The sequence below is a fragment of the Coregonus lavaretus genome, assembly GCF_964263955.1.
Source record: "Coregonus lavaretus genome assembly, chromosome: 37".
Taxonomy (NCBI): Eukaryota; Metazoa; Chordata; class Actinopteri; order Salmoniformes; family Salmonidae; genus Coregonus; species Coregonus lavaretus.
The window spans coordinates 20,925,715-20,953,658 of NC_140024.1; the positions used below are offsets into that span (position 1 = coordinate 20,925,715).

General features: G+C 43.1%; 2 protein-coding genes, 1 long non-coding RNA gene and 1 pseudogene across 8 annotated transcripts in view; 2 read left to right on the forward strand and 2 right to left on the reverse strand.

Annotated features, from left to right (window-relative positions):
- The window catches only part of LOC311111689 (transcription initiation factor TFIID subunit 4-like), a 91,873-nt pseudogene extending 87,458 nt beyond the window's left edge, over positions 1-4,415 (reverse strand). Inside the window, exon 1 of the transcript XR_014615921.1 lies at positions 3,113-4,415. The product of XR_014615921.1 is annotated as a transcription initiation factor TFIID subunit 4-like (transcript). The remainder of the gene's footprint in view (positions 1-3,112) is intronic.
- Positions 4,416-5,051: 636 nt separating this feature from the next.
- LOC311111703 (protein LSM14 homolog) lies at positions 5,052-13,392 on the forward strand. Of its 2 annotated transcripts, none has more exons than XM_084154503.1 (9): positions 5,052-5,374; positions 6,014-6,177; positions 6,263-6,410; positions 8,722-8,910; positions 9,127-9,201; positions 9,395-9,574; positions 9,777-9,948; positions 10,097-10,376; positions 10,601-13,392. In XM_084154503.1, the coding sequence occupies exons 1-9, from the start codon at positions 5,254-5,256 to the stop codon at positions 10,619-10,621; spliced, it is 1,350 nt and encodes a 449-aa protein (XP_084010629.1). In that variant the 5' UTR covers positions 5,052-5,253; the 3' UTR covers positions 10,622-13,392. The 2 variants fall into 2 exon arrangements, with proteins under 2 accessions (XP_084010629.1, XP_084010628.1); XM_084154502.1 differs by having other exon boundaries at positions 5,064-5,374; positions 10,598-13,392.
- A 1,357-nt stretch (positions 13,393-14,749) lies between these two features.
- On the forward strand, positions 14,750-17,221 carry LOC311111705. The gene is made up of 3 exons (XR_014610787.1): positions 14,750-14,826; positions 15,316-15,396; positions 15,518-17,221. It is a non-coding gene; the product is annotated as an uncharacterized lncRNA (long non-coding RNA).
- Positions 16,813-27,944, reverse strand: part of LOC311111704 (granule associated Rac and RHOG effector protein 1-like) — a 40,297-nt gene continuing 29,165 nt past the window's right edge. For all 4 annotated transcript variants that reach the window (XM_084154506.1, XM_084154505.1, XM_084154504.1 and 1 more), the window contains 11 exons: positions 25,541-25,681; positions 25,067-25,162; positions 24,728-24,889; positions 23,731-23,889; positions 22,116-22,213; positions 21,655-21,780; positions 20,293-21,443; positions 18,975-19,140; positions 18,519-18,653; positions 18,299-18,377; positions 16,813-18,090 (listed from right to left, as the gene is read on the reverse strand). In XM_084154506.1, the coding sequence (XP_084010632.1) occupies positions 17,767-18,090; positions 18,299-18,377; positions 18,519-18,653; positions 18,975-19,140; positions 20,293-21,443; positions 21,655-21,780; positions 22,116-22,213; positions 23,731-23,889; positions 24,728-24,889; positions 25,067-25,162; positions 25,541-25,681 (2,637 nt within the window). In that variant the 3' untranslated portion in view covers positions 16,813-17,766. The remainder of the gene's footprint in view (positions 18,091-18,298; positions 18,378-18,518; positions 18,654-18,974; positions 19,141-20,292; positions 21,444-21,654; positions 21,781-22,115; positions 22,214-23,730; positions 23,890-24,727; positions 24,890-25,066; positions 25,163-25,540; positions 25,682-27,944) is intronic.

Below are 27,944 nucleotides of genomic sequence, written 5' to 3' on the forward strand. Positions count from 1 at the left end.
TTATACTGAACACAAATATAAATGCAACATGCAAAAAAGTCAAAGATTTTACCGCGTTACAGTTCATATAAGGAAATCGGTCAATTGCATTAAATTCATTAGGCTCTAACTTATTGATTTCACATGACTGGGAATACAGATATGCATCTGTCGACCTAATCATCCCCCCTCCTCTCCCCTGTAACTATTCCCCAGGTTGTTGCCGTAAATGAGAATATGTTCTCAGTCAACTTACCTGGTAAAATAAGGGTTGAATAACATAAATAACCAAATAGTCTCTTAAACAGCACGTTGCATGTGCTCTGTCCCCTTCACTGTTCTGAGCCTGTCTGAACAGCCTCATAGACAGGTGCTTACTCATTTAAACCCCAGAGTTAGAAAAACAGATCAGGTGAACTTGCTAAACAACAGCTGAACTTTTAACTTGCCAACTCCAACTCATAAACAGGTAACCTGAATTGAATCCTCTGGAAGCAGGCAATCAGAACACTGTAAATCCTTTAGACCCAACCTCAATCTCAGTCATAAAAGTGAGCCTCAAATCATCAGAGCACGACTGGCTCATTGTTTTTAAATGCAAACAGCATGGATTTATTCAGACTGTTCATTTAGCGCTGCCAAACACATGGAGACCGAATCACGTGCCACACTGAACACATAAGCAACAGTGGATTGTCTTCAGGCATGTATTGGTGAGATGAGATGCAATATAGTCTAGCGGTTGAGAAAATGTCATTAACTCATAAATTGCCAGTGATGTGTTCTGGGCCATGAGTTCCCTGCACTCCATGAAACTTCTCTCCTTCATTTAACTGAGGTTTGAATGATTCTGCAAATCAGAGTATATCATATCAGAGGTATGCATATCCAGCTATTTGTTTATTTTAAATGTGTAACTTTGAGAGACAAAAATCGATATTGTGATAAATTGCCTGAATTGATGTGATAACGATAAATAGAACGATAGTTTATAACATTAATGTGCACCAGTTTGTTTTATTATCCTTTAAACTACTACTACTAGTTTGATGGTTGTAGCCATCAATTGTCCCATTAACAACCACCCATATTAGCAATCTTATTTCATTTCAAACTCCACATTTCTCTAGTATAGGCTACTTATTGTAATGTACGATATCAGCAAAATGCCTGCGATAAGTGATCGGTATTGACGGTGTCTAAAATTTTCGTGTTTAAAAAAAAAAAGTCCCAGCTCTAATCCATTTTCTCTACTGAGTCAAAGTTTCTTGAGCAGCATGAAAGAATGAGCACATACAAAATGCATGAGTAGACCTATCTGTCTGTCTGCTGGGCCACCACACTGATATTGTTTCTAGAGGAACTTGAGTGGCTCTTTCACGTGCCTCATGCAGCTCAGAGTAACAACTTTGAGACATGAATACCAATAGAGGAGATCATGTCTGGTGTGTTTTTTATGTATTGCCATTTCATTAAACTTGCCCATTGGCAAAATATGCGCATGCTTGTGATGTGAGAAAAGTCATTTGATTGGGTGATATCAAGCAGATTTGTGGAACTTTCTTAGAACTGGGATGATGCATGCTATTGTGTACTGTGTTCTGTCATATTGTCAATGCCATTGAAATATACTGTATATTATATACAGTATACCGGTAGGCATTTTTGTCACCATACCAACTGAGCAGAGAACATTTTGCTCACATGCAGTCTTGGTTGTGATATTTGTGTTGTGTTGATAATGGGTGTCATGATTCAAGTAATAACTTTATTCAATTTCAGGTATGTCTCCAACATTATACAGAATTAACCTAAAATCAATACAAATGTAAAGACGTTTTTTTACAACCAAATCTCTATTTTTTTAATGTAAATGTAATGTTATAGGGTCCACCTTTTTTGTGATTTCACTAGTTTTTGAGAAACTTACACCAAACAGCAAATCACTTCCTCATCCTTGTTGTGTAGCATGTGGGCCCCGAAAAAACATGAAGAAAGGTTCCAAAAACACCCAAATACGTCCTTTTAAAAACGGAAAAGTTCTCAGTATAGTGATGCAGGTCTTTAGATGTTGTACACATTGTTATATTCCCTTTTGCGTGACTCAAGACGTTTCCCCTATCCAGCGGTTCCATTCTCCATGTAGCCTTCTGCTACAGGTAACTGCCTAAATGTCCTCTGTAGCTCAACTGGTAGAGCACGGCGCTTGTAACGCCAAGGTAGTGGGTTCGATCCCCGGGACCACCCACACACAAAAATGTATGCACGCATGACTGTAAGTCGCTTTGGATAAAAGCGTCTGCTAAATGGCATATTATATTATATATTATATTATTATAAATAAAGGAAACACCAATATAAAGCATTTTAATACCATGTTGGGACACCACAAGCCGCAAGAACAGCTTCAACGCGCCTTGGCATAGATTCTACAAGGGTCTGGAACTTCTTGTGTGTAAGCACCCCATGCTTTCAGTATACGTTGTATCCCTCATTTAATTAAATGTTTCCTTTATTTTGGCGGTTATCAGTAGAACGGACAGAGATGGAACACTCGAGTCGCAACAAAATGGAACATAACGTTGCGGATAAAGTTTGGAATGACACAATTTCATATGTTCAACATCTAAAGACCTGCACCACTATACTGAGAGCTTTGCCATTTCTAAAAGGACGCATTTGTTTTTGGACCCTTTGTTCATGTTTTTTCAGGGCCCCTATACTACACAAGGAGGATGAAGAAGTGATTTGCTGTCTGGGGTAAGTTTCTCACAAACTGAAAAAGGTGACTGGAACCTTCTATAACATGACATTTACATTGAAAATAGAGATTTGGTTGTTAAAAACAACTTCTCCTTTAATCTGTACAGAATGCACAGATTTAATCTGTATTGACAGGTGTTTATCAAATGAATGCTGCTGCATCTTTGGGAATCTTCAGGAAGTGAACAGGGAAATGATGAAGGAACACATCACATGTCCAGGTAATGTTTTACATTAAAGTACAAAATTGATGTAATGACAAAGCACAGGGCTCTCAAAAAGACCTGCCCAGTTTCATTGTTTTGATCTGAGCAGATTTTCCCTCTCTCTGATTTGAAGAGAAGAGCAATTCATCCTCCTAACACCTTACCCGGTGGGATGGTAAACCCAGGAGGCAGTTGAATGGTCGTCTGTTGTTGTTGTTGGAGGGGTCTGACAATCAGTTGGGGGGCTACAATCCTTTGAGCCGCTGGGACTCCCGGTTGAAGCAGAGGCTGTGTAGCTGTGGCCACAGCCGGTGATGCTGGCCTTACCATGCCAACCGTTGTAGTCAAAGTTTGTCCACCAACATTGACAGCAGGCTTTGCCATGACATGACTTGCAGTAGAAGTCGCTGCTAGGTTGAAAACAGCAGAGGGAGAGGAAACAGAGTTTATTACGGAATTGACAACACTTGACGGACTGGACATTACTATTTTGGACTGCACGGGAGCGTCCGACTTCGCTTCAGAACCCTCTTTTTTGTGGTTCACTTGCGAAGTTACTGCAGAGGTGATAGGTCCTATCGCGCCTTGTTTAACCAAGGCCGAGACGGTAGTGCCATTTCCATTCTGCGCGATGCTCGCTACAATGTGACTTGGTAGTCTTTGCAAAGCAATAGTAGGAGTCCCCTTGTCCAGGGGAATCGCTGATTGAGTTGAGCAAATGCTGGAGTTAGATAAAGTGAAATTTGTCGTATTTACACAAGATGTAACGTCAACCGTCCGACTTGAGTTTGCTGCACTTGCACTGCTAGACACAGTGCTAACGTTTTTAATCAACGCATCGGTTCCCGCGGCAGGGGGGATATTCCTTGACGTTACCGCTCCTCCGGTACCGTTCAAACTCTGTATTCCCACGGATGCACTCCGTAACGATGCAGTTATGCGTTTTCTTGGATGATCGACAATGTCTGTTGATGTCTGACCTGAAGCCAGAGCGGAACCTCGGCTGGTGGTGGTGCTGAGGCTGCTGACAAGCGGATAAGTTGCTATACCACCAGATGCAGGCAGTGTTGTGATAGATGATGTTCCATGTGATTGCAAACCGCTCGTGGTAGCGTTTACCCCGGTCCCTGAAGTGGTGGAAGCTTCCTCTAAGGACGGAATAGAACTAATCGAAGAAGATGTAACAGTTTTCTCTGAGCTAATTTCCTTAGAGTTCATCTCCTGGTGCATCCCAGCTTTATGTTGTTGTTGCTGTTCTAATGTAGTACCCACTTGGGCTGGTAGCGTTTTTCCTAAGTGATGGTTTGCAGTGACTGTAGACCCAGCACCTCTGTTTTCCGACTGAGTATCTGCAGGATTGCTTTGTCCGACAAGTTGTGACTCCAAAGAGCCCACTAAATCGCTCACTGCTTTTTCATCCACCTCAGAAAATAGCATATCTTCCAGTGGGTCGGAGGTGCCCGCCATCTTTGATCATAGATCACTGTCTAAAAATTGTAAATGAATGAAATGCGCATGCGTGTTACTGGGCATTGTGGGAATTAATCTGACGTCAAAGCGCCAATATTTATGATTATTTGTCATTTCATTGATTAATAATATTTTTTACATCATGTATTACAAAACACAATACTGTAGTAAGGACAGCACGTTACATTTCAGCACGTAATAAAGTGGTAGTTCTCACAGAAACTCAGAAACCTCACATTTTATTATGGCAATGGAAATAGGCTTTAGGGTGGGGGGGACATCAAATATAGAGTAGCCTATGGTCCAAGACATCTTTTATTTGTTGTCATAGAGATTTTATTTTCACACTTGCCACAGAAACGATTGGAAATACTTGTCTTTTTATGTATTTTTATGCATAAAGTGGACTCAGCAGAGAGATGGGCGATAAGGTGTCCAGTTGCAGCGATGAAAAATGTACATAAACTATCGTTGGCAGTCTCAGATCTAGGATCAGTTTGCCCTCTCCCAATCCCAGCAAGTATCCAGTAGGGAGAGAAACACAAAACTAACCTTAGAACAGTAATCTTTGAAAGGTAGCATGATCCCGTGAAAACTCGCGATATCTACTGTTTACAGAGACGATTTCCCACCATTCTCTGCGGTGAGGCAACAAGGCATCATATGAAAACGGCCATGTCGTGGTGCTAGCAAGTTGGTGGAAGAACGAACGGGCAAGAATCTTTGTTAGAAGTGTACAAACAGGACAAAAATAAAGTAGCTAGCTAGCTAGTTGCCAGATACTTTTGGAAGATATATATTTATTTTCCACACTCAAAGAAAAAGGAAGGACGGTATGAGTGGAGGGACGCCTTACATCGGGAGTAAAATTAGCCTAATCTCGAAGGCCGAGATTCGCTATGAAGGAATTTTATACACCATTGACACCGAAAATTCGACTGTTGCTCTCGCCAAAGGTAAGCTAAAACGTATACCTTACAATCAAATAAGTCGATAAATTGAGAACTCCTCACTTTTTACTAGTAATGGGGTGCAGGTATTTAGTCTGTCACTGTCAAATTGTTTGCAATGCTAGTTAGCATAGCTAGTAGATATTTTTGTCGAATGCGTAATCATGCGTGTGGCAGGCTTGTTAGCCGAGCTAATTTATCTCGCCCGTTTCAGTGCAAACGCTCTGGCCTGTTTCATTCATGCTTTGTTGCATTATTTAGCTGACCGGGTTATCATTTCAGCTAGTTAGTTAATGAACGTTTGCTAACTTACATGATTAGGTAGCTAACGTTAGCAGTTATGGGTGATGGGAAATCGGCAAGCTAACTAGCTAACGACGTTGACCTTAATTTCCTTGCTTGAAAGTGCAATTTAACTGCTAACTCTAGGGACCCAGTTCTATTGTTTCTCCAGTGGCAGCTAGCTGCCTGTTCGCACTGGTATGTGCATGCGCTCACTTGCATGCTCTTTGTTTACGTCCTGCCCGGCCTTTCCATTTTGTCAATACTAGAATGTACAATGAATGGTGATTGATCTGGCAGACAATCAATGATAGTCACATTGTTGTAATTTTGTCTCTGTCTGACATTTGTTTATCCCAACAGTCCGCTCCTTTGGCACTGAGGACCGCCCTACTGACAGGCCAATTCCACCACGGGATGAAGTCTTCGAGTACATAATCTTCAGAGGCAGTGACATCAAGGACCTGACTGTTTGCGAGCCACCCAAAGCCACCAGCTCCCTGCCTCAGGACCCTGCCATTGTTCAAGTAAGCATTTCCAAGTTTATTTTCTGTTTACATATGTAATAGTTCTGTATGTGGTTGTGTCTAACATTTTGTTTTACTTCCCCAGTCCTCAATTGGATCCTCCAATGCTCCACCCCCATCATTCCAGTCTGTGGGCTCATATGCACCCTTTAGCAGCAGGGTGCCTGTCCCCCCTTACAGCCAGTTTAACCCCAGCCCCCAGGTGTCCCAGCAGTTTGGAGTTGTCGGTGGAGGTTGGTACATTCATCTTGTTGATTCGCCATTCTATAATCTCTGAGATGTCTGAAATGAAGAATGATCTTGAAAGCTCTTGTATTGTCAGTGTGAAATGCAATGCCGTTGGAACAAATCATTTTATTCTTTAGCATATCTGCCTCTCAATATCATAAAATGTTATGTTCTATGTGGTATGTTGCTTGCAGTGGAGGACTAAACTTCTTGCATTATTATAATCACACCCCTGCCTAGCCATTGATCATGACTCAGTACCATTACATTACACATACAGTGGGGGGAAAAAGTATTTAGTCAGCCACCAATTGTGCAAGTTCTCCCACTTAAAAAGATGAGAGAGGCCTGTAATTTTCATCATAGGTACACGTCAACTATGACAGACAAATTGAGAGAGAAAAAATCCAGAAAATCACATTGTAGGATTTTTAATGAGTTTATTTGCAAATTATGGTGGAAAATAAGTATTTGGTCACCTACAAACAAGCAAGATTTCTGGCTCTCACAGACCTGTAACTTCTTCTTTAAGAGGCTCCTCTGTCCTCCACTCGTTACCTGTATTAATGGCACCTGTTTGAACTTGTTATCAGTATAAAAGACACCTGTCCACAACCTCAAACAGTCACACTCCAAACTCCACTATGGCCAAGACCAAAGAGCTGTCAAAGGACACCAGAAACAAAATTGTAGACCTGCACCAGGCTGGGAAGACTGAATCTGCAATAGGTAAGCAGCTTGGTTTGAAGAAATCAACTGTGGGAGCAATTATTAGGAAATGGAAGACATACAAGACCACTGATAATCTCCCTCGATCTGGGGCTCCACGCAAGATCTCACCCCGTGGGGTCAAAATGATCACAAGAACGGTGAGCAAAAATCCCAGAACCACACAGGGGGACCTAGTGAATGACCTGCAGAGAGCTGGGACCAAAGTAACAAAGCCTACCATCAGTAACACTACGCCGCCAGGGACTCAAATCCTGCAGTGCCAGACGTGTCCCCCTGCTTAAGCCAGTACATGTCCAGGCCCGTCTGAAGTTTGCTAGAGTGCATTTGGATGATCCAGAAGAGGATTGGGAGAATGTCATATGGTCAGATGAAACCAAAATAGAACTTTTTGGTAAAAACTCAACTCGTCGTGTTTGGAGGACAAAGAATGCCGAGTTGCATCCAAAGAACACCATACCTACTGTGAAGCATGGGGGTGGAAACATCATGCTTTGGGGCTGTTTTTCTGCAAAGGGACCAGGACGACTGATCCGTGTAAAGGAAAGAATGAATGGGGCCATGTATCGTGAGATTTTGAGTGAAAACCTCCTTCCATCAGCAAGGGCATTGAAGATGAAACGTGGCTGGGTCTTTCAGCATGACAATGATCCCAAACACACTGCCCGGGCAACGAAGGAGTGGCTTCGTAAGAAGCATTTCAAGGTCCTGGAGTGGCCTAGCCAGTCTCCAGATCTCAACCCCATAGAAAATCTTTGGAGGGAGTTGAAAGTCCGTGTTGCCCAGCGACAGCCCCAAAACATCACTGCTCTAGAGGAGATCTGCATGGAGGAATGGGCCAAAATACCAGCAACAGTGTGTGAAAACCTTGTGAAGACTTACAGAAAACGTTTGACCTGTGTCATTGCCAACAAAGGGTATATAACAATGTATTGAGAAACTTTTGTTATTGACCAAATACTTATTTTCCACCATAATTTGCAAATAAATTCATTAAAAATCCTACAATGCGATTTTCTGGATTTTTTTTCTCATTTTGTCTGTCATAGTTGACGTGTACCTATGATGAAAATTACAGGCTTCTCTCATCTTTTTAAGTGGGAGAACTTGCACAATTGGTGGCTGACTAAATACTTTTTTCCCCCACTAAGTTATTGAGTGAAGGCATCTTCTGTATGGGGGAGTTTTGTTAAGATCCCCAACGCTCGGTCTGAACATTAACACACACCACTTGCGGTACGGTTTTGGAAGTATAAGGATCTTATCTTTCATATCATTGAAATAATAATTAAACAAAAGGTTACATTGATCACATTTGATTTGTCACATGCGGCGAATACAACAGGTGTAGACTTTACAGTGAAATGCTTACTTACAAGCCCTTAACCAACAATGCAGTTTTAAGAAAAATAAGTGTTTAAGTAAAAAATATTTAGAATCGATTCACGTTTAAATTGAGTATTTGGCTGTGTTGGCTGCCAGAGCCAGTCTACCTTTGAAGATATCACATAAGGTCCTTGGACCTTAAGGAGTAATGGTAGGCTCCTTAACAGTACATCTTGGGCTAACCCCTGACTTGTCTTCTAGGTCACACCAGTCCCCAGCTGGACCCTCTGAGGAAAAGCCCTTCCCTGGAGCAGGCAGTGCAGACTGCCCCCACCACTGCCCATGCTGCACCTGCACCAGTGGGACAAAGGAGCCCAGCTGGCCCACCAGCCAGGCCCATCACTACCCTGAGCAACCAGAAGCCTCCAGACATCCTGGAACAGAGGAGGGGTGAGGCTGACAGGGGAGGCTGTAGCCAGGCTTGGCCTGAACGTCCACAATACAATGCTGTCACACAGACTAGTCTACATTGCCTGTTTAGAACAATTGCTTGATCGGCTATGTCGCTAAGTGAAGCACCTGGCCATATGGCTTTCTAGTTTAGAATATTGTATTTTGAAGACTCAAAATAATTGCTAGTTTGGTCTGTTATTTTGTGCTGTTTAGGCCCTGAGGTTCAGAAAATACCCAGAACAGATTCTGAGCAAGGTGGTGGCGACAACCGGAATAACCGTCAATGTGGTGAGTTGGTTCTCATGAAACTAACAGTGTACTTGTTAACATGTGACTCTCGCCCTAGTTTCTGTTGTATACTGCCTTACTGGTATTAATGTACCCATGTTTTCTGTCAAGATCTAGACGTATTCAAACAATCATTTAAACGCTGCTTTGATGTTATTGGTTGTCTGACTCCTCTGCTGTCCTGTCTTCCCAGCCGGTGGTCCTCCCCCTCAGCGCCGTGGTCGTGGAGGTGGTCACCGTGGGAGAGGCCGCTTCAACCCACACAGGGACGGCCCCATGAAGTTTGATCAAGACTTTGACTTTGAGACTGCCAATGCTCAGTTCAACAAGGAGGAGATTGAAAAAGAGTTTCAGAACAAACTCAAACTGAAAGGTACTACTTGTAATTATTATAGCAAATTCCACGCAGCATTAATGTCATGGCCTAGCCTGTGTTCCTACCTGAAATCCCAGGCTGCCACACTGTTGATTTGGAACTTGCGTCAAAATGTTTTGTGTACTCTTTATCCTCTTAGCTTAATCCAAGTTTATGAAGAAGAAAAAATGGTTTACCCCCTTTTAATTGTCTAACATAGACGACAAGCCTGATAAACCAGAGAAGGCTCTTAATGGAGATGAGAAGGCAGATTCTGGTGTGGAGACCCAGAACAGTGAAGGCAATGCTGAGGAAGAGGAACCTGTGGTGGCCAACGTTTACTACGACAAGACTAAGTCCTTCTTTGACAACATCTCTTCTGATGATACAAGGCATGTTCCTCCTTTTTGCTCTCTTAACCGATTTTTTTTATTTATGTGCTTTGTGGTATTGATATTGTCTTATACTAATGGAAATCCAAATCATGTCTGTTAGAATAGGTTAGTCTTTTGCATTAAATGTCTCATTTTGTATTTACAGGAAAGCAGCTGAGAGATCTGGAGGTTCAGGATTCCCAAGGAGGCAGACTTGGGCTGAGGAGAGGAGGATGAATTCGGAGACCTTTGGCATCCCACTGAGGCACAACCGAGGCCGAGGAGGCTTCAGAGGAAGTCGTGGCGGCATGGGCTTCCGCGGGGGCAGAGGGCGTGCCATGAGCAGAGGTTCCTTTGGACCCCCCCGCGGGGCCCCTCCCGGCTTCAGGGGAGGATTTCGAGGAAGCAGCAGAGGTGGCCGGGAGTTTGTTGAATATGAATACAGGGTAAATCATTCCATACCATTTGGTTTACACCACATGTACACATTTTTGGTGATTTTATTATTCAAAAGTTAAATGTACATTGGCACACACTTGCAACAAAGGACAAGGCAACCCAACATCACACTTATGATGCAAGTTAAGTTCAATATGATGCAAGTCTGTCTCGATATAAAATGCTGGATGTGTGTGCACAAGTCTAAACATGTTTTGCTTTATTCCAGAAGGATAACAAAGTGGCCGCGTAGTGCACTAGAGAGACGGATCCACCAAGAATTGTAGCCCTTCATGGTCCAGAAATATGAAGACATACTCTGTAAATTTCCCACCAGCACTGGGGTTGACTGCTTGATTTCAACGGGTGTGAATGCAGCCTCTTTACCAATTTATCTTTTTCAAAAAAAATACAACAAAGGAATATAATGTGCTTTTGAAAATTTGAGCGTTGTTTGATATTATACAGTAATCAGAGGGACAAGAACTTGTGTAAATACCGTACTCCAGTGGAATTATTCAGTATTTTTGCATCTATTTGAGTTCTTTTCTTACTAAAATTTGTATTTGATAATGTTCTGTTATGTGTAAAGATGTATGCAGAAGCCCGCTGATACTGTGAGTACTTTGATCACTGAAAATAGCTTTATTTTTGGGATATATCCTGTAATGTACCTTAGGAGCACTAAAATCCTACATAGCCTGTCGGGTCACAGTTAGTTTTTTATATTCTCTCCTAGTCTACATATCTCCGTAGCCATTTATCCTGTATTTTGACGTTCTGCTGTACTTTGCCAAGTTTCTTAGTCAGAGAAACTCATGTTTCAGTGTTCCTGCTAAAAGACTCAAATGTAAATGTTCTTGGGGTACATCAAGTAGATAAGTGGTTTACATCATAGTCTCACTTTGGTTTTTGGTTGTAGAGATCCTGCTTTCAAATGAAGGTAGACAGTTCAGACCTTTAACATAAGCTATTTATACAAGATCAGAGTAGGTCAGTAATCCTGAAAACACTTTGGATTATGGTGCATTTGCACTTATCGGGATAATTTCTGTTTTATAATCTTGCTGAATATTGAATGAATGTATTTCTAGTGCATCGCGCTGTTATTTCTGCCCCAAAGATATTGTGTGGTTGCCACTTAACTTCTGGTTTTAGAAATGCATATGAATGCAGGGATTCAGAGCTGTTGGGAAGTTTTCTCTTCCCCTAAGAATGACCAGTGTTGTTTCCCAACACCCGCTAATGCTGGTTGCCAAATAGAGGTAATGTTGGGAAGGACTGCAGTCTTTGTGATTCAGTGATGGGGTGAGCTGCACATATTTGCTCTTGCATATTTTTGTTAAATGTAGTGTTGGTAACTATTGCCCTTTTAGTGTAGTCGATGTAGTCAAAGGAGGCTTTTCTGCAACAATCATGGCTAAACTTGGAGCATCATAGTAATTAGAAATGGCTATCTAGCCTTCTCCATCTCCCCAGCGCTTGAATATGCATTGAAATAACTGCCATGTTTTAACTAGCCGCTTAACAAGTGTCTATGGAATTAAATAATTGTTGACCTCTAAATGTTTGCCCTGAAAGAGAAGATGGCTGACTCTGGCCTAGACTGCTGTGTAACCAGATGTATCTTGTCCCCAGTATGCCATAGGACTCTGAGCATTGGACTACTTTTTCTCAGTTTGTTTCAAAACAATTTGCAAAAAGTGTTACTGATGTATGTTGACATTTTTCTAGCAGACAGTCTTGCTTTACCTAATGGTCTATTGGCATGCTTGCCCTTGTATGGTGTTGCATCTAAAACAATCTGGTGTGCTCAACTCAATGATGCTGGTGTTTTTGTTTTTCAGTCCCACTAATGCAACTTCCGGGAATAAGTCTCATTCACCAGCTGTATGGACAGCGTAGTAGCCTGGCACAGAAGTGATTCTCATCCAAGCTTGTCCTGAAAAGAGAAATTGAGTACTGCCCGTCTATTCGTTGACGTGACAAAAGATGTTGGGGGAGAGTAAGGGCTGTATAACTTGGGGAAAATCTTCAGAGATAATATTCTGCACAGCTAGATTTGGGTATATGTTTTTAGATTTATTTTGTTTAAGTTCAACCACTAAGTTTACATGATGTTGAAGGAAACAAAATTAATTAACTTGTTGGAAAAAGTTAGATAAAAGAAAAGTAGTGAAGTTACTCCAGACCTTAACCAATCTACTAAGCTTCTGGAAGAATTCCTAGTGATCAAATTCCAGCGTTTGTAATAAACCGCATTGGTGCCCTAAGCGTGCTATGTTTGTCCCTTTCCCTATGCTTGGGGAAGTCTATTGAGCTCTGTCTATTGTCCAGCACTAGCAGTTTGGAGGATTGTCCATATAATCACACCTAAGATAAAGGGATGTGAGCTGGATGTTGAGGCCAGCGGAGAATGGGGTGGATTGTTTGATGTTCTCACTTTTTGTCAGTATGTTCGGGAGTGCTAGAAGGAGGGGTATGTATTTATATTTCTCTCTATTGACCTACAGTATGATGACAATATGGAAGATGTACTATTTGAAAACACTACAAGATAAACCTGATCTAGATCATACAAAATGTTGGCAGCTAGGCCAATATATCCTGTAGTTCATAAATGTGCATTTTTACTGAATAGTTGTACAGATTGATAATACAGAGCAATGTATGGCAGCCTTAGCCCCGTGAGATCAGGATGGTTTGTACGAGGTTATGGCAGCCTTGCCTTGTCATAAAACACAAAACAGTGACTGAACAAGGATTATACACAGGAGCCTGGGCAGTTGCAATAGCCACATTGGTGTAAGGTCCAGAGCTCATTTGAGATTTCAAACAGTACATATTACCTACATATTGCTGTTAAGTTTTGATTACATTAGTTACTCCTTCTGACTTCTGGAATAATAAAGCCAGATATTGTTTCTAAATAAAGCAGTTGAACAGCATGGTGTACTTCAAGTGGGCTGCCCTCTGCAGACAGGTTTTTACTCAAGATAAAAATAAACAATTGTTCAATAGCCATCTCCTTGTTTTTATTATATTGTCAATCAAGGGTTGTCTTCCAAGAATTGTGGACACTGCAAGTGATATAACACTAGTTGTACACTACTCAGTTAACATGTTTTCCAGATTTTTTGAGAAATGTAATTATTGCCTTCTAGCAAACCTTCAAGCTCATAGCATTTGTGTGTGTGTGTATGTCCATGTTTTATCATTACTCTTTAGGGCTCTAACTTCAGTATTTGAAATATGTTTATGGTCTTTTCTAGAGAAGGGGGAACACATGTACATGTAGTTTGGAAATCTATTTGAGTTATATTTTTATAGACATGATTATGTGGAAAGCCTTGGGTTGAGTTTTTCTTACGTTTCAGTAGTTTGTTTACAACCGTTTTTTCACTTCGCTTCCTAGCTACTTCTCGTCCTACTCCTGTCCAAAACAACTGGGGAGGTGAAAGCGATATAGCGGAACCATCAATAAGCCGATCCACAGTTTAGCAGGATTCTATATCAGTAAACGCGGATGGGGTAAGAACAAGGGACTATGGATTGAAATTGAACGTGCACATTTTCGACAGCCACAAAGTCAAGATGGCTATATCGTAAAAGTTCATTAAAACAAAATTTACTTTTGGGTCATAATTTAAGGTTCGGGTTAGGCATAAGGTTAGCAGTGTGGTTCCAGGCTCTGTCGTAGCCGGCCGCGACCGGGAGACCCATGGGGCGGCGCACAATTGGCCCAGCGTCGTCCAGGGTAGGGGAGGGAATGGCAGGCAGGCAGGCAGGGATGCAGCTCAGTTGGTAGAGCATGGCGTTTGCAACGCCAGGGTTGTGGGTTTGTTTCCCACGGGGGGCCAGTATGAAAAATAATGTATGCACTCACTAACTGTAAGTCGCTCTGGATAAGAGATGGTTAAGAAGATACATTGTCGGAATGGGCGTGGTTTGTAACTAGTGACGACCGAAAATCCCATGCAGTACTAGCAAAGATGGTGGATTTCCTCTAGCTAGCTAATGTTAGCTCACTCGTAGTCACAGCCACTGGCTAACGTTTGTCATTCAATGTAACTCAAAATGTCTGTTGTCTTTGTACCGAAAAGACAAAGAGGAAAAGCTCAGATCAACCAAGAAACCATCCAAAGAGTAAGTAATGTTAGCTATCCACCAGTTTGGTTATGGTAATCCTATGTAGCATTTTTGCTAGCTAGCTAGAATGTTAGCTTGCGTTCTCGAATGTTTACAACTTTGTCTAGCTCGCTAAGCTAATTAGCTAGCTGTACAGCTGGTTTGCTATTTGGCCTACATATTATCATATGTGGTAGCTTCGGTAAACAAGTTGCCAGCTGTGTGAACAGTTTTCATATTTTCCAACTTTCAGTTGCTGGACGAAAATGACCAGCTGGTAAGGTGCATCACAGAGTACATGCAAAAAGGACGAGCAACGGAATGTGTACAGTAAGTTCAACTTCATATCTTTTTGTCATTTCCCCAGGGCAGGTGATGTCAACCCTTCTCCTGGAACTATTGGTTTTGCAGGGTTTTAAACCAGCTCTATACGAACACACCTGATTCAGCTAATCAAATGGCTACCCGGACTTTTTGTCTATGCATAGTCACTTTACCGCTACCTACATGTACATATTATCTAAAATACCTCGACTAACCTGTACCCCCGCACATTGACTCGGTACCCCCTGTATATATAGCCACGTTGTTTTATTGTGTAACTTTTTAAACTTTAACTATTTTTCTTAACTACATTGTTGGTTAAGGGCTTGTAAGCATTTAACGGTAAGGTCTACACCTGTTGTATTCGGCGCATGTGACAAATGCAATTTGAAGTTCCTGATTAATAATCAATTATGGTAGGGCTGGAACAAAATCCTGCCGTAGTCACAGACATGTTGTTTTAACTACCATACTGTATTCAACGTTTCTCCCCAGATATCAACAGATCTTGCACCGCAACATTGTTTACCTGGGAACCATAGCAGACGCCAGCCAAACTTGGCTCCAACCACAAACGTATGTTTTGTCACTCAATGAAAATGCAACCAGCTGCATTCATTGCTTGACCGTTGTTTCAATTGTTTGTCGATGTTAACTAGTGTTGGGTTGCAAATTGACTCTGAATTCAAATTTTCAGGTCCCCAACGGAGGCACCAACATTGACAGCCCAGAATGGACATAATGCCATCACACAAAATGGCCAATCATTTCCTCTGAACTGATTCACATCTTTCATTCTTTTCAATTAAAAAATATAAAGTTTGCTTTCCTTACCTACTGCTGTAAAGTAACATGAGGTGAATTTAATCATTGAGTTTGGGCATACTGAGCTTTCGCAGAATATTATCATCAGCATCATTACTCCCAACAGGTCAGTTCGTGAACAAGTCACCACCAGCGTTAGGTTCCAGAATTGTTCAGTTTGAAGCACACTACTAGGGATAGCCTTGGACAATGGCTAGTATTATTATATTACTGACAAAGGATTTAACTTAAAGGTCCACTGAACTTCAAGCCTTAGCCAAAGGTAAAACATGTTACAGCCAAGTTCTGACTTCAAGCCTGCCAGTTAAAACCAGACACCACTAGAGGAAGCTAGAAAACTGGATGTACAACAGCCTACTAGGCAGCCTGTCACCCCTCAAAGAAATGGATCATACTGTAATATATGTGACAGCATAAAGTCATGTCATATAGAAAATAACATTCAATTGCTAGTCATTTATTTTATTTTTTTGCATTGCTGGTACACTTGGGAAGATTCAGTTGCCAGCTCAAGAGAACAATAAGCAACATAAGCCAAGCAGTCCCCCTTCATATCTTCTGTCAGGGTAACATTTTCTATTTTTTTTTGTAGATGCCACTAGTAAACCATTTTGACACAGCTGAAAAATGCTAAGGGTTACAGTCCAAGGTCTTTAAAGATGTAAAAAAAAAAAAAAAAAAAAAGGCAGCAAAAGTTTGGGAAATAACACAGACAAAGCAACAAACCCTATATTTTGATTGTGCAAAGCACAGAACTATAAAAAGATATATTTATATGTATATACAGCTAAATGAATCTCTGTAAACATGGTAAGTATGTTAGTTTTCAGAAAACATGGTGTCATTTCATAAATACAGGCAACATTGGCATCCGCAAACATCACAAAAAGTTAACATTCTGGGCATTTAAATACAGCCCATAGCCATAGAAACTGAAGAAACATGGGCTCCAAAATACCCTACTCACAATGTTTTAGTGTTTATAATGGCAGATTTGGTAACCTTTATAGATATATGGTGTAGTTAAACTCTGTACTAAAGAAATAATGTGCCTTCACATCTTGGGGGGGGGGGGGATGGTGTCATGTAATATGCCTATATTATACTAACATATACAGTAATGGTATAACATGTAAGAAAATACAAAAATAAGATTAATACTGTCAATATTTGTACAAGAAAATATTGTATTTTAAAGGAACAAACATTAGGTTTATGAGTTAGTGTCATTCAGAAGCGAACTGCCAATCAGGGAAAGAAAAGGAAATAAATGCGCTTTTTGATCATAAAGACTTTCCCTAATGCTCTTACACTAGGGCTCGTAACTTTATTAATGATCAATATAATAATCTGACTTATCTCTTCAGCACCATTTATCTTCTGAAGAACGCTTTGGTTGGAAAATAATATTATGCAAGTGCTATTAATACCAACATGGCACATAGTTACTGCTATATATTTTTAACTGTCAGTTGTTGAAAAAGTAGTATATTCTTTTCAATTACACCTCTGCAATGATTATATGTATGCTGAGCCTGCTCAAAGCCTCTTAATAAAAAGAAGTAAATTATTTATATTTCAACTTGAGTAATTTACAAGCTATGGAACAGTAGATGTTAGCTGTTGTCCGAGTCGTCAACTTACATGAGATTTGGCAGTTACAGCTATGTAGACAGTATATAATTATGGGGAAAACTGGAGTGTCTCATTTAGAGCCCACCCCCTAAAATCGTATCCCTTATACATTTTCAGCTGCAGAAGAAAAGTGGATGATGGCCGTGCATGTCTCAAGCTCTTGTGAGGAAACACAGTATAAACTTTATCAGGCAGACTAACTGCTGCCAGCATGACATGCTTACAGCTTTTACATGGCAGTTTAGAATGTCTCTTTTTCAAATTGGGGGCTTTTGAAATGGAAAAATACATACAAAATGTTAAGCCAGTATGAACAATGCAATTTTGCCTTAAAACACATACTTTGAGAGAGAGACTGCCGTTTTCAATTGAATTGTTATTCCAAAAGGGCAACATTACTAATGGTCGCAGCGGAACTTGCTTCAGAAATACAGCTACAGGTATTCTAGCATGCCAATGGACTCATTTGTTTGGTCTGTATCAGTATCAGTATTGGTGAAGGTAGGAGGGCCTGTGCTCATGTTTGATGGGGAAGGATTTAAATCCCTTGCTGATGGGTTTGTGCTGTTGTTGCTGATGCTGCTGCTGCTGGGTGTAGGGAGAGAAGCCAGAGGAGATCCCGGTGGAGGGAGGGCAGTCACTGGCAGTGGACCACACCGGAGACTGCAACATCTGCATCGAATCACTCCATTGGCTGGAAGGGATGTTCATCTGGTACAAGGAAGAGCTTGGATTGGGCATGGTGTTGTGTTGAGTGTGAGCGGAGTGCTGCCATGGGGCCTTCGGCGGCCAAGTTTTAGTTTTGCTGTCCTGTGGAGTAGAATGGATGGAAATGGGAGTTGATCAATACAATATATTTGCAAAAACCCCAAACTAAAAGGGGGTAAATGTTAACATTTAAAGGGATACAATATAAAAGATAATCATATATATAGATACAGTGAATGATAGAGGCTTCAATTCTCTGACCCAATTCATGTACTGCACACAGACTCCTAAGTACACACACTTTCCTTACCTGGTTATTATCATCTCCCATGTGATGGAGGGGAGGAGAGGGCAAGGTACACACCTCCTGCTCGCCACAGCTGTGTTTTCTACAGGCAGAAGAGGAGACATGAAGCTCTACAGCACACTGTCAATAGTTCACATCACGAATAACAAAACAGGTTGGAAGGAAAACAAAAGAACAGTAATACACTATGGTGTACATTTACTACATGGTGACTCAGTTGTACCTTTGTTTGACAGCTGCAACAAGGTCAGGCCCAGAGAACATGGAGAACAAGCTGTCACCATTGGCTGAGGACGTCTCATCACTGGAGCTGGCAGAGTCTCCCTGATTGGCTGACCAGCTGCTGTTGACCGCCTCCCTGTTTCACATAATAGTGGCATTCTCAGTTAGAACTACTTGAAACACTATGAACATCTTGTTCTTACCATTCCACAACTCAAACATCACTAAGAAGCATGTAAGATTGATTGGAATAATTATATAGAGAGATGTCATATACAAAGAGATGTGTGAATAAATTGTACTAGTAGGCATGTGTCATGTGAGATAGAGTGGTGTATAGAGCCTTGAATGATTGTACCCTGTAGTACTCTGTGCGGACTATATAGAGCCCTGTGCCATATACAGAGATGTGTGTATCAATGAGATGTTAGGTGTTGATTGTGATTGGTGAATGTACCCCTCGCTGTAGTACTCTGGGTGGGACCAGGTCCTGTGCTGCTCATCAGGGACGGGCCAGTTGCTGCGGGTGTTGCTGGGGCGACGGATGTGCTGCACCTGCCGTTTCTGCTGCATGGCCTGGCTGACTCCGGCAACGTAACGCGCAAACTCAGGGTCAGAGCCAACTGCATATGAAAGGGAGAAAACACAGTTCAGTTTCTGACATCCTCAGCTTTTCTCTCTGTGTGTTTGCACCCCACAGCTCAATCCATTCAGCTAGACTGTCTACCATAGCAGAAAAAGCACAATAGCTGTAAGTCAGCTGAACACAATGGCCTCCGCTCTGCTGCACTGTAAAAACAGCGACTGACATTGTAAATTCAGCATTAAATGTCAAATTACAAATCAGAACCGCTGGGGGGGGGGGGGGTCAGACACAACAACCTACATTTACAGTGCATTTGGAGAGATGCTAGTAAGGTCCTGTAGTTCAGAGTTTTTGAAAATGTATCTGAATGGAAGAGCTGGCTATGAAGCTTTTTCACTTCCTCCTCAGGTTGCATTGGATAATGACCGCTATTCATTCAGGAAATCATATGGAAATCACAGACAAACTACATGCACTGACAAGCTCTTTTTATGTCAGCTAAATATCACCACCCAAAATGGCTTTAATGGTTACAATGAGATTACGTAAGTGTTTATGGTAGCACATCTCCAAACCACAACACCCTGTGAAAAATCAAAAGCAACCTGTCCTTTCCAGGCATAATGAATACCTGACTAATGACTGCAGTGCTAAACAGGAAACAGGAGTGTCTCCTTTTTCCTTCTCAGTCTTTGTAATGAAACAGCCCAGTCAACACAGCTACAGGCCCCACTGCTGACACAGTTCTCTCCTACCATGGAATCCCTGGAGGCTGTGAGCTGCCTGCCTCTCTCACACCACCACAACCCAGACACCCTACTGATAACGGGCAGGGAGGGGGAATAACACACCGTCCCAAAGGAGGCCTCTTTTCTTTATCGGAGGTCAAGACACTGGATCTCAACCTGGCTACACTTTGACCAACTATGTGCAGGAAGGAGCCAGCCTTCATTGCTATTATATGGAGCCTTTCTAGTCGACTGCATCCTTCAACATGACAATATGCAAGTCACACACTGCTCTAAAGTGTTATTATCAACCACCTAGGTTATGTTCAGTGAGGCACACCATAGTACCTCCCCGTTTCACTCTGTTCCTAAATGTTCACTCCCTACTGAACACCCACATTAGTCAGAGGAACCCAGAGTGTTATCTGGGTTTGTGGATGTAAGGGAGAAAAATGACTCACCTGCGGGGTCAAAGGGCAAGGTGTCTCCCAGCACCCCAAACACCCCCTCGTTCTGGTCCCTGTTGGGCCAGGTGTTGTTGCGGGGACCTTGTGGCTTCTGCCCCAGCATCTCAGACATGACACTGTCCATGTAGGTGCTGACCAGCCCCAGGCTGTACAGATCCGAGCTCAGGTCCGGGAGGCCAGGTGAGCCCCACTGGCCAATGGGCCCCAGGGGGGAGAGCCCTGCTGGGGGAGGGGGGGCCTGGGGAGGAGGCTGCTGCTGGCTGGAACCACTCAGCCACTTGCTTGGCACTCTCTGCTGGAGAAGAGCCTGGGGTGGAGGCTGTTGGGAGGGCAGCTGAGGTGGAGCATGCTGCTGACCAATAGGCTGGAGGAGGTGTTGGTAGTACTGCAGTGCCTGCTGGGAGGGCTGCTGTGGTGGTGGTGGCTGTTGCTGTTGTTGTTGCTGCTGCTGCTGCTGTTGTTGTTGTTGCTGCTGTTGTTGTTGTTGCTGTTGTTGTTGTTGTTGTTGTTGCTGCTGCGGTTGCTTCTGCACTGGCTGCTGATGCTGGGGTATGCTCTGTGTAGGGGGCTGCAGTGAACTGTGGGAGACAGCCTGGGAGGTCGGGGTTCGGTCAGCGGCTCCGCTCGGGGGCTTCAGCTCGGCAGTGTTGGCAGATGCCACGGAGTTCCTCCTTTTGACCAGTGGGGAGGCTTGCTGGGACTTGCCCATGTTGAAACCTGAGAGAAAGTCAATGACGTCCTGCATCTCCTGGTCCGTGGGGAGGTTCATGCCCTGGTCGTCACACACAGAACCGTTCTGGGGCTGAGTGGGGTCGGGGTTGCTGGACAAGTTGCCCAGCTGTAAGATACTCTGCAGTCTCCCGTCTACTGCGTGGCCCAGGCTCTTAAACTGCTTGTCTTCAGAGCTGCTGCTAGAGGAGAGCATGCTATGGGACGGGGTGCTGGGGATGGAGTAGCTGCCCCCACCACCACTGGACACAGAGCTGGAAGAGGCCTTCTTGGTGAACTTGGAAGTTAGCTTGGAGATAGTTTTGGGCAGGCCACTGGAGGCTTTGGAGCCATTTCCAGGAGGCAGGTCTGCCTGCATCCCGTAGTCAGGGCTCTCCCGCTGTAACTGCATCTGAATGGTGGGCAAGGCCTGTTCTCTGTGGAGGGAGAAGATATACAAGCATTCAATGGCATGGAAAATTCCAATAGCTAGCTAGCTTTTAAGATTTTCTTTCAGGGCAAACGTAAACTTAAGCTTGAGAATGAGGGCTACCTCTGTCAACCAATGTGAACACACAGCATGTTGATTCTTTCTAGGAATTAAAAAGGCAAACGTGAAAATGCCTTAGGTAATACACATCCACCCACTTGCACTCCTTCCACCTATTGATGTCAAAGACGGCAGTATATAGCACGTCCACCAGGCCTAGGGTCTTCTCTGGGTCCAGACTCCGCTGCAACAGAGACATGGTGGCTGGGTCCTCTTTCAGGCACCTACACACAGGACAGTCAGGACACAGCATGACTGGCATGTCCAACATAATAAAAATACATTTATAGAAGGTCTGTTAATGCTTCACTTTACTGTCCAAATGTGATAGTTGATTGAGTCCAGTGTTGGCTTATGTGGATAAAAAGTATGTAGTTTGCTTATTTAGCCAATTGTATGTCTAAGGGTTCTGAATACTTGGAATTCCCTTGCTAAGATAAAACAGAACTGTAAAGCAATTACATTTATTGATTTGCCCAATTCTTTTTTTGACCAGTAAAGCAAACAGATTTTGTTTTTCCAGAGGGCAGAAGAGACAATTATGAATAATCCTACTCACCATGTGGAGGGGACTTGTACCACAACTCTGGAGCCCTCCAGAGCAATCTGTGGAGCATAGGCTTCCTTGTTCTCGATCTGAGCAGTGTCAACAACCACCTGTCCACACATGCACACAGTCATTCAGAGAGCTGCATCAGCACAGCTTCTAATAGAATGTATTTCCTCACTGCCAGTTATGCTTGAGCAAGCAACTCTAAGGGATTATATTGCCCCTTTTTATCCTGACTGACTGTAAGCAATGCAGATAGAGTACCAATTTCTTTCCACAATAACACATCCGTCTCCTCCTCCATCTAAAATACAAAATGGATATAATTAAATAAGATATGCCACTACCTCTGCCCATAAGTCTGAGTATGTGGGCAAAGACAATGTAAGCTACTTTGGGTGATTCAAACTCATTAAAAAGTTGAAAATAAATGTCAACGGCAGCACCAAATATCCACGCTTCCAGCTAGCCAGCCCAATATTTTCCAGTAGTTCTTTGAAAGAGGCTCTACTTTCTAGACAAATGCAACTGGGTCATGGGGAGGGAGGACCCTTCCTGTCTCACAGGAAGTCAGCCTATTGTTATTTATAGAGCAGGTGTATCCTCAGGACCCCCGGGCTGTCAGAGGGCTGAGTCCAATCCTGTGAGAGAAACATACAGCCACACCCACCCCGTCCCTGACTCACAACAAGGTCACAGGCAGAGAGAGAGAGAAAATGAGAGTGAGAGAGAGATACAGCAGCATAGACCCCCCCCACCCCCAAAAAAAAAAAAAGGAGGAGAAGAGGCCAATTCAGTTGTTGAGCACTCTAAAATGAATGGCCCAGAAAGAACAAAGCCATTTTCACTGTCTGGCAGAAGTACTCTATAAGTAATGTTAAGAGGAGGTGGTCTTCTCTTAGGCCGCTATGGAGACTCCCACTCTGTCTGTTCTTCGGAGCTCACAGCTTAGATAAGGAGTTCATGTAAAGCTCCCATCCACAACCAGGGTTTGTTTTATACTCAGCGCTGCTGTTGGGTGTATAGGAACACTCCCCAGGCCTGACGCACTAAATATTACAGAACACACTGAGAAAATAAATCAAGTAGAGTAGTGGAGGACTGCTGCTTTCTCTCACTGTTGGCTGGGGAGACTCGTTTCAACGTGAACAGCCTGAGATCTGTTTGCAGATCCACCCAGATGACCCCATCCTTTACCCAGATGCTGCAGGAATGTTGGCTTCACTGTGTGTCTACAATGAGTTTGTTTACACCTCTTGGCTATTCAAAGGAACCCAACATACCTTCCCATCATCTCGATTACACACCTCCCAAACAATGGGCTCTAGGTTACAATACAGACTCCTTTATAGCTCTGGGCCAGACTGCAAGTTGTAGAGTCTTCACTAAGCAGAGGCTGTGGAGTAACAGTGAATCTGGGACCTCGATCAAATTAAAAATGCCTTTACCTTTTCATAAAATAAGTGAGGTTGGTTGAACCACATGGCCCTACTGCTAAAGCAAAACAATCCATCAGCTAATTTAAGTCGAGACAACTGTTTATGTTGACATCTAATGAGACAAAGGTATTTTAAGCTGGGTGAGTTTGCTGCCCTTGTTGACATCTTAAGTGCTTTGTACTCACCAGTCCTGCCTGAGCGAACAGTAACTGGACGGCGGTCTTGCAGGCCATTCTCCAGCTGGAAGGGCAGACCTGGTTGAGGACCTCAGTGACGGGGGAGTCGTCCCGGGGGGTCACTCCGTTCTGTCCTACTGCCTCTTTAATGAGCTGCAACATGGTGTGCTGTGGATACAAAACAGGGTGGCCAGTGTGAAAACACAACACCTCTGCTGCTGATGCAAGGCACTAATGTGGACCTGACAAAGATCCACTTTGGATTGAAACTTTGTTGATGCTTTTGCCAAATAAATGTATGGTGGAGCAATAGTGAGTGTGTGGGTCCAATTCATCTCTTCTAAACACTAACGTACACCAGAACAGGAAACAGTAGCAACTAAAAAGTCCAGGGACTAAGTCTCCTCCTGTTAAAGTGTCTAGGCTCTCTAGTTTAAAGGGTCCTGATGAACGTGCTGTTTATTTCTGAATCTGGTAAATGGTGAGTCAGACAACTGACAGATAGTGTGAGTGCAATTATCATACAAGTTAGTTTTTGTCCCACAGACTAAGGGAGAATCCCACTGTAAACTAACAAAGCAGATGCTGATCCTAACCAGACCCAAGGCATCAGATGTATCATGGAATAAGTGTTAAGACATCCACGTCAAAACATTAAAGCCTTGCCAAATACATGACTCACAGCACACATAACTCATCAGTGGACGATATGAACTTCTAAGCGGCTCTCATTTCCTAGAGAGAGCAGAGGCCCATTCTGGTCAGCCAGGTCAGAATATGAAAGACGTAGGAAACCACCCATCACAGTAGCCTAGCGCCAGGATGACAGCGCACCAGCATGACAGCGAGCCACAATGATGCAGATAGAAATGTACTGAATAGAGCTGAATACGACTCCCAAGCTGATAGGACTCCCGATTTAACATAACAGACAATCATATATGTTCTACGCAATCGCTGAACATTCTGTAACGTCAAGTCCTCCTCAACAGACTCCAGGGCATACCGTTTTCAGTTTGAGGTTGTCAGCCGCTGACTCGTTGAAGGACACTCCTTTGAGGAAGTGGGAGCCAATCTGCACAGGGATGGTGGGCAGCTCACACTGAATGGGCTGGGAGATGGTCTGCATCCTGCCAGCCTGCTGGGCCTCTGCCTCACTGCAGCAACCCTACATAGTAGACACAGAGAGACAGAGACACACACACAGAGAGACAGAGACACAGGCGCAGACACAGGATGTACAAATAGGTTAGAGACAGGGTATGCCCTTATCACGGCCACTATAATCCAAGGCTTTACCGTTCCTAATGAGCTGTAATACGGCCTGTGCTTAGAGTAAACATACCTGTAAAGCTGCCTCCACAGATTTGGGATTGAGGTGAAAGCCAGCCTTCAGTGCATATTCACTGTGGCCCATACTTTCTAGTGCTGCTTTATAAGCCTGGCGAGACGGGGGAAGAAAAAAGAAAAGAGAAAATAATTTGTATAAACTCAACATGTAAGTAGGTCAGGCTAGCTTCATCCAGTCCTTTCATATCCGAGCCATCAACACATTGATTTGAAGCAGCCCTTGTTCTGTAGGGCACTATTGACCCAGTAAGTCCAAGGCTGCATCTGAAATGGCAACCTATTCCATATATAGTGCAATCCTTTTGACCAGAGCCCTATGGAGCCCTGATTAAAAATATTGCACTTTACAGGGAAAATGACCAGGAATAAGGCTCTGGTCAAAAGCAGTGCACAAGCCTATATTAGGGAATAGGGTGCCATTTCAGACATAGACCAAGGCTGTGGTGGTCCTGCGGGGAGCCCCATCTACCTGTAAGGCATTGTCGATCTTCATGTTGAGCTCCTTCAGATGGTGATCAGGGATGTTGGGGTTGTTGGAGCAGAAGAGCTGCTGGACCTGGATGCCTGCCAGGCAGCCGTCACGTCCCCTCTCCCTCAGACGTCCTGTGGCCTGGAGCACAGCACAGTCTCAGGTCACATAGCAGTTTAAACACAGCATCACATACCCTAGTACAACCCTTACACACCCTGCATCTTCTCTGTACAGCTAATCTGCATTACAGCAAGGTGCACAATATGCATGAGAAAATCTGTCAGTGTTGGATTGTAGGGGAATGGTAAGTAGCTAGCTAACATTTTCAACTTCAATGTAAAGGAGTAACTAACCACCAAGTATACAGTAAATTGCAGAGGTGTGGACTCGAGTCACATGGCTTGGCCTCGAGTCTGACTCAAGTCACAAATTTGATGACTTGAGACTTGACTTGGAGCCTCAAGACTCGGGACTCGAGACTGATGACTTGAAATGATCTGGCCAGGTTTTGTAAAATTGTCACTCATTTTGTGGTACAGAGTCTATATGGATTACTCTCCATGCAGCCAGAGACAGTAGCCTCAGCACCGACTTGCAAAAAGAACATGCAACATATTGACTAGTGAAACGCCCACTCAGCCCTCTGCTCTGATTGGACCAGAAAACTGGTCAAGACAGGTCGCGAGTGTGAAACTAAATGTGAAAGATACATAGTCTACCATAGTAGGACTATGTTTGTATTATCCATATAAAATACAGTTTAGAAATCTACTACGGAGGCATCTTTGCCAGAACAATAACAGGCTACCTGGAGATTTTCATTGATCATTTTCATATTTCAGATAGGCCTAGTTTGGGTGGCTACTGGCTATATGTCTAAAGATAGCTGTAACGTCGCACTGCCTTCAATATTATGGGATGAAGATGTAACATATTCTGGCAAATTAATTACAGTATTTGTGAGGAAGAAAAGGGCTAGCCAGTTGGCAACAAGCATTCTGGGGGCAGGCGGCCCTCCAAAGTAATAATAATAATAATAATAATATGCCATTTAGCAGACGCTTTTATCCAAAGCGACGTGACAGCATGCGGTGCAGACAGATCCTGCAACCTCCGCTGCATACAGGTAGGCAGTATGATTCTGCTTGTTCTGGACTCCAGAGATTGGCTGCTAACATTAATGACCTTCAGCTACAAATGCAAATGTGTAAAACACAGTTTATTTCTGTATCTTGCGTTTTGAAAATGCATCACCATTTATGGCTGTAATGACAGGCTACATTGGCGCAGCAATTGTGTATGCATGTGGGGTCATGAGCTTTGAAGCACTGCTTTTTGGGGGTTGCGGGTCAAAACGTTTGAGAACCAATGAGCTAGCGAACAGATTAACGATTTGCTATAGAGCTATAGGATTGGGTGCAGTGCAAATGTCAAACTGTAGGGAGAGCGGATTGCCAAATATCCAGCGGCAAAAATTGTTTGGTGATCAAGAATATGAACTGTTTACTTTGCAAGCATTAATTACTAGCATAGGCCAACTGGTCTTTTGGTATGTCAAAATTGCTTGAAATGTATTATTTATTTATGAAGCTTGCATTTGGGATTTGTTGTTACAATTAATTATTACATAATCAAAGTGTGTTGTAGACAAAATAATGAAAAGGGCTGTCTGGTTCCTCAAACAGCCTCAAACAGCCATATTTGTAGTTGAACAAGTCATTGCATGTATAGATGTATAGTAGACCCGTTCTACTTGTGACTCTACTTGAGACTCGGACCTTGACTTTAGACTTGCTTGTGACTCAAATAATAGTGATTTGGTCACACATCTGGTAGATTGTACATTTCAGAACCGTGTTGGGCCTAGATTTGTGAATAACTGCTTCTATAAGGGGGAGACCGACCGCCTCCCTCTATGAAAACTGCCCAACAGTGCAGTGAGGCCCGGCCTGGCCCAGCCCGGCCATATCGCAGCAGCACATTCCAGCAGGATATCCAGCCCCGTTCCCTCCAGGGCTAACACCCCACATGCCAGGGCTTAACAGATCAATCAGGCCACTCACTATTCTCCATTCTGGCTCCACTGTACAGAACAAAGCTCAGAATGTGCCGGAGGGACTGTGAATAGCTACGGGATTAGCCAGCTAGCTCCTCTCACAAAATGGCCTCCATTTCAGTTAGCTAGGGTTTGTTTGGGGATGTGTAGGCCTAGCTTAAAGTGGAGGAGGGAAAACTAGCAATACAGGCTCATATACTGTACATACAAACTTCTCAACGGGAAATAGGAGGAAATTGTGGCTGGAATGGTAGCTGACTGCATTTCATTTCACAGGAATGTATAACAGTCAGCTTGTCACATTTTGAACACAGCCTATTTCCACCAGCTAGTCAGACCAGGAAG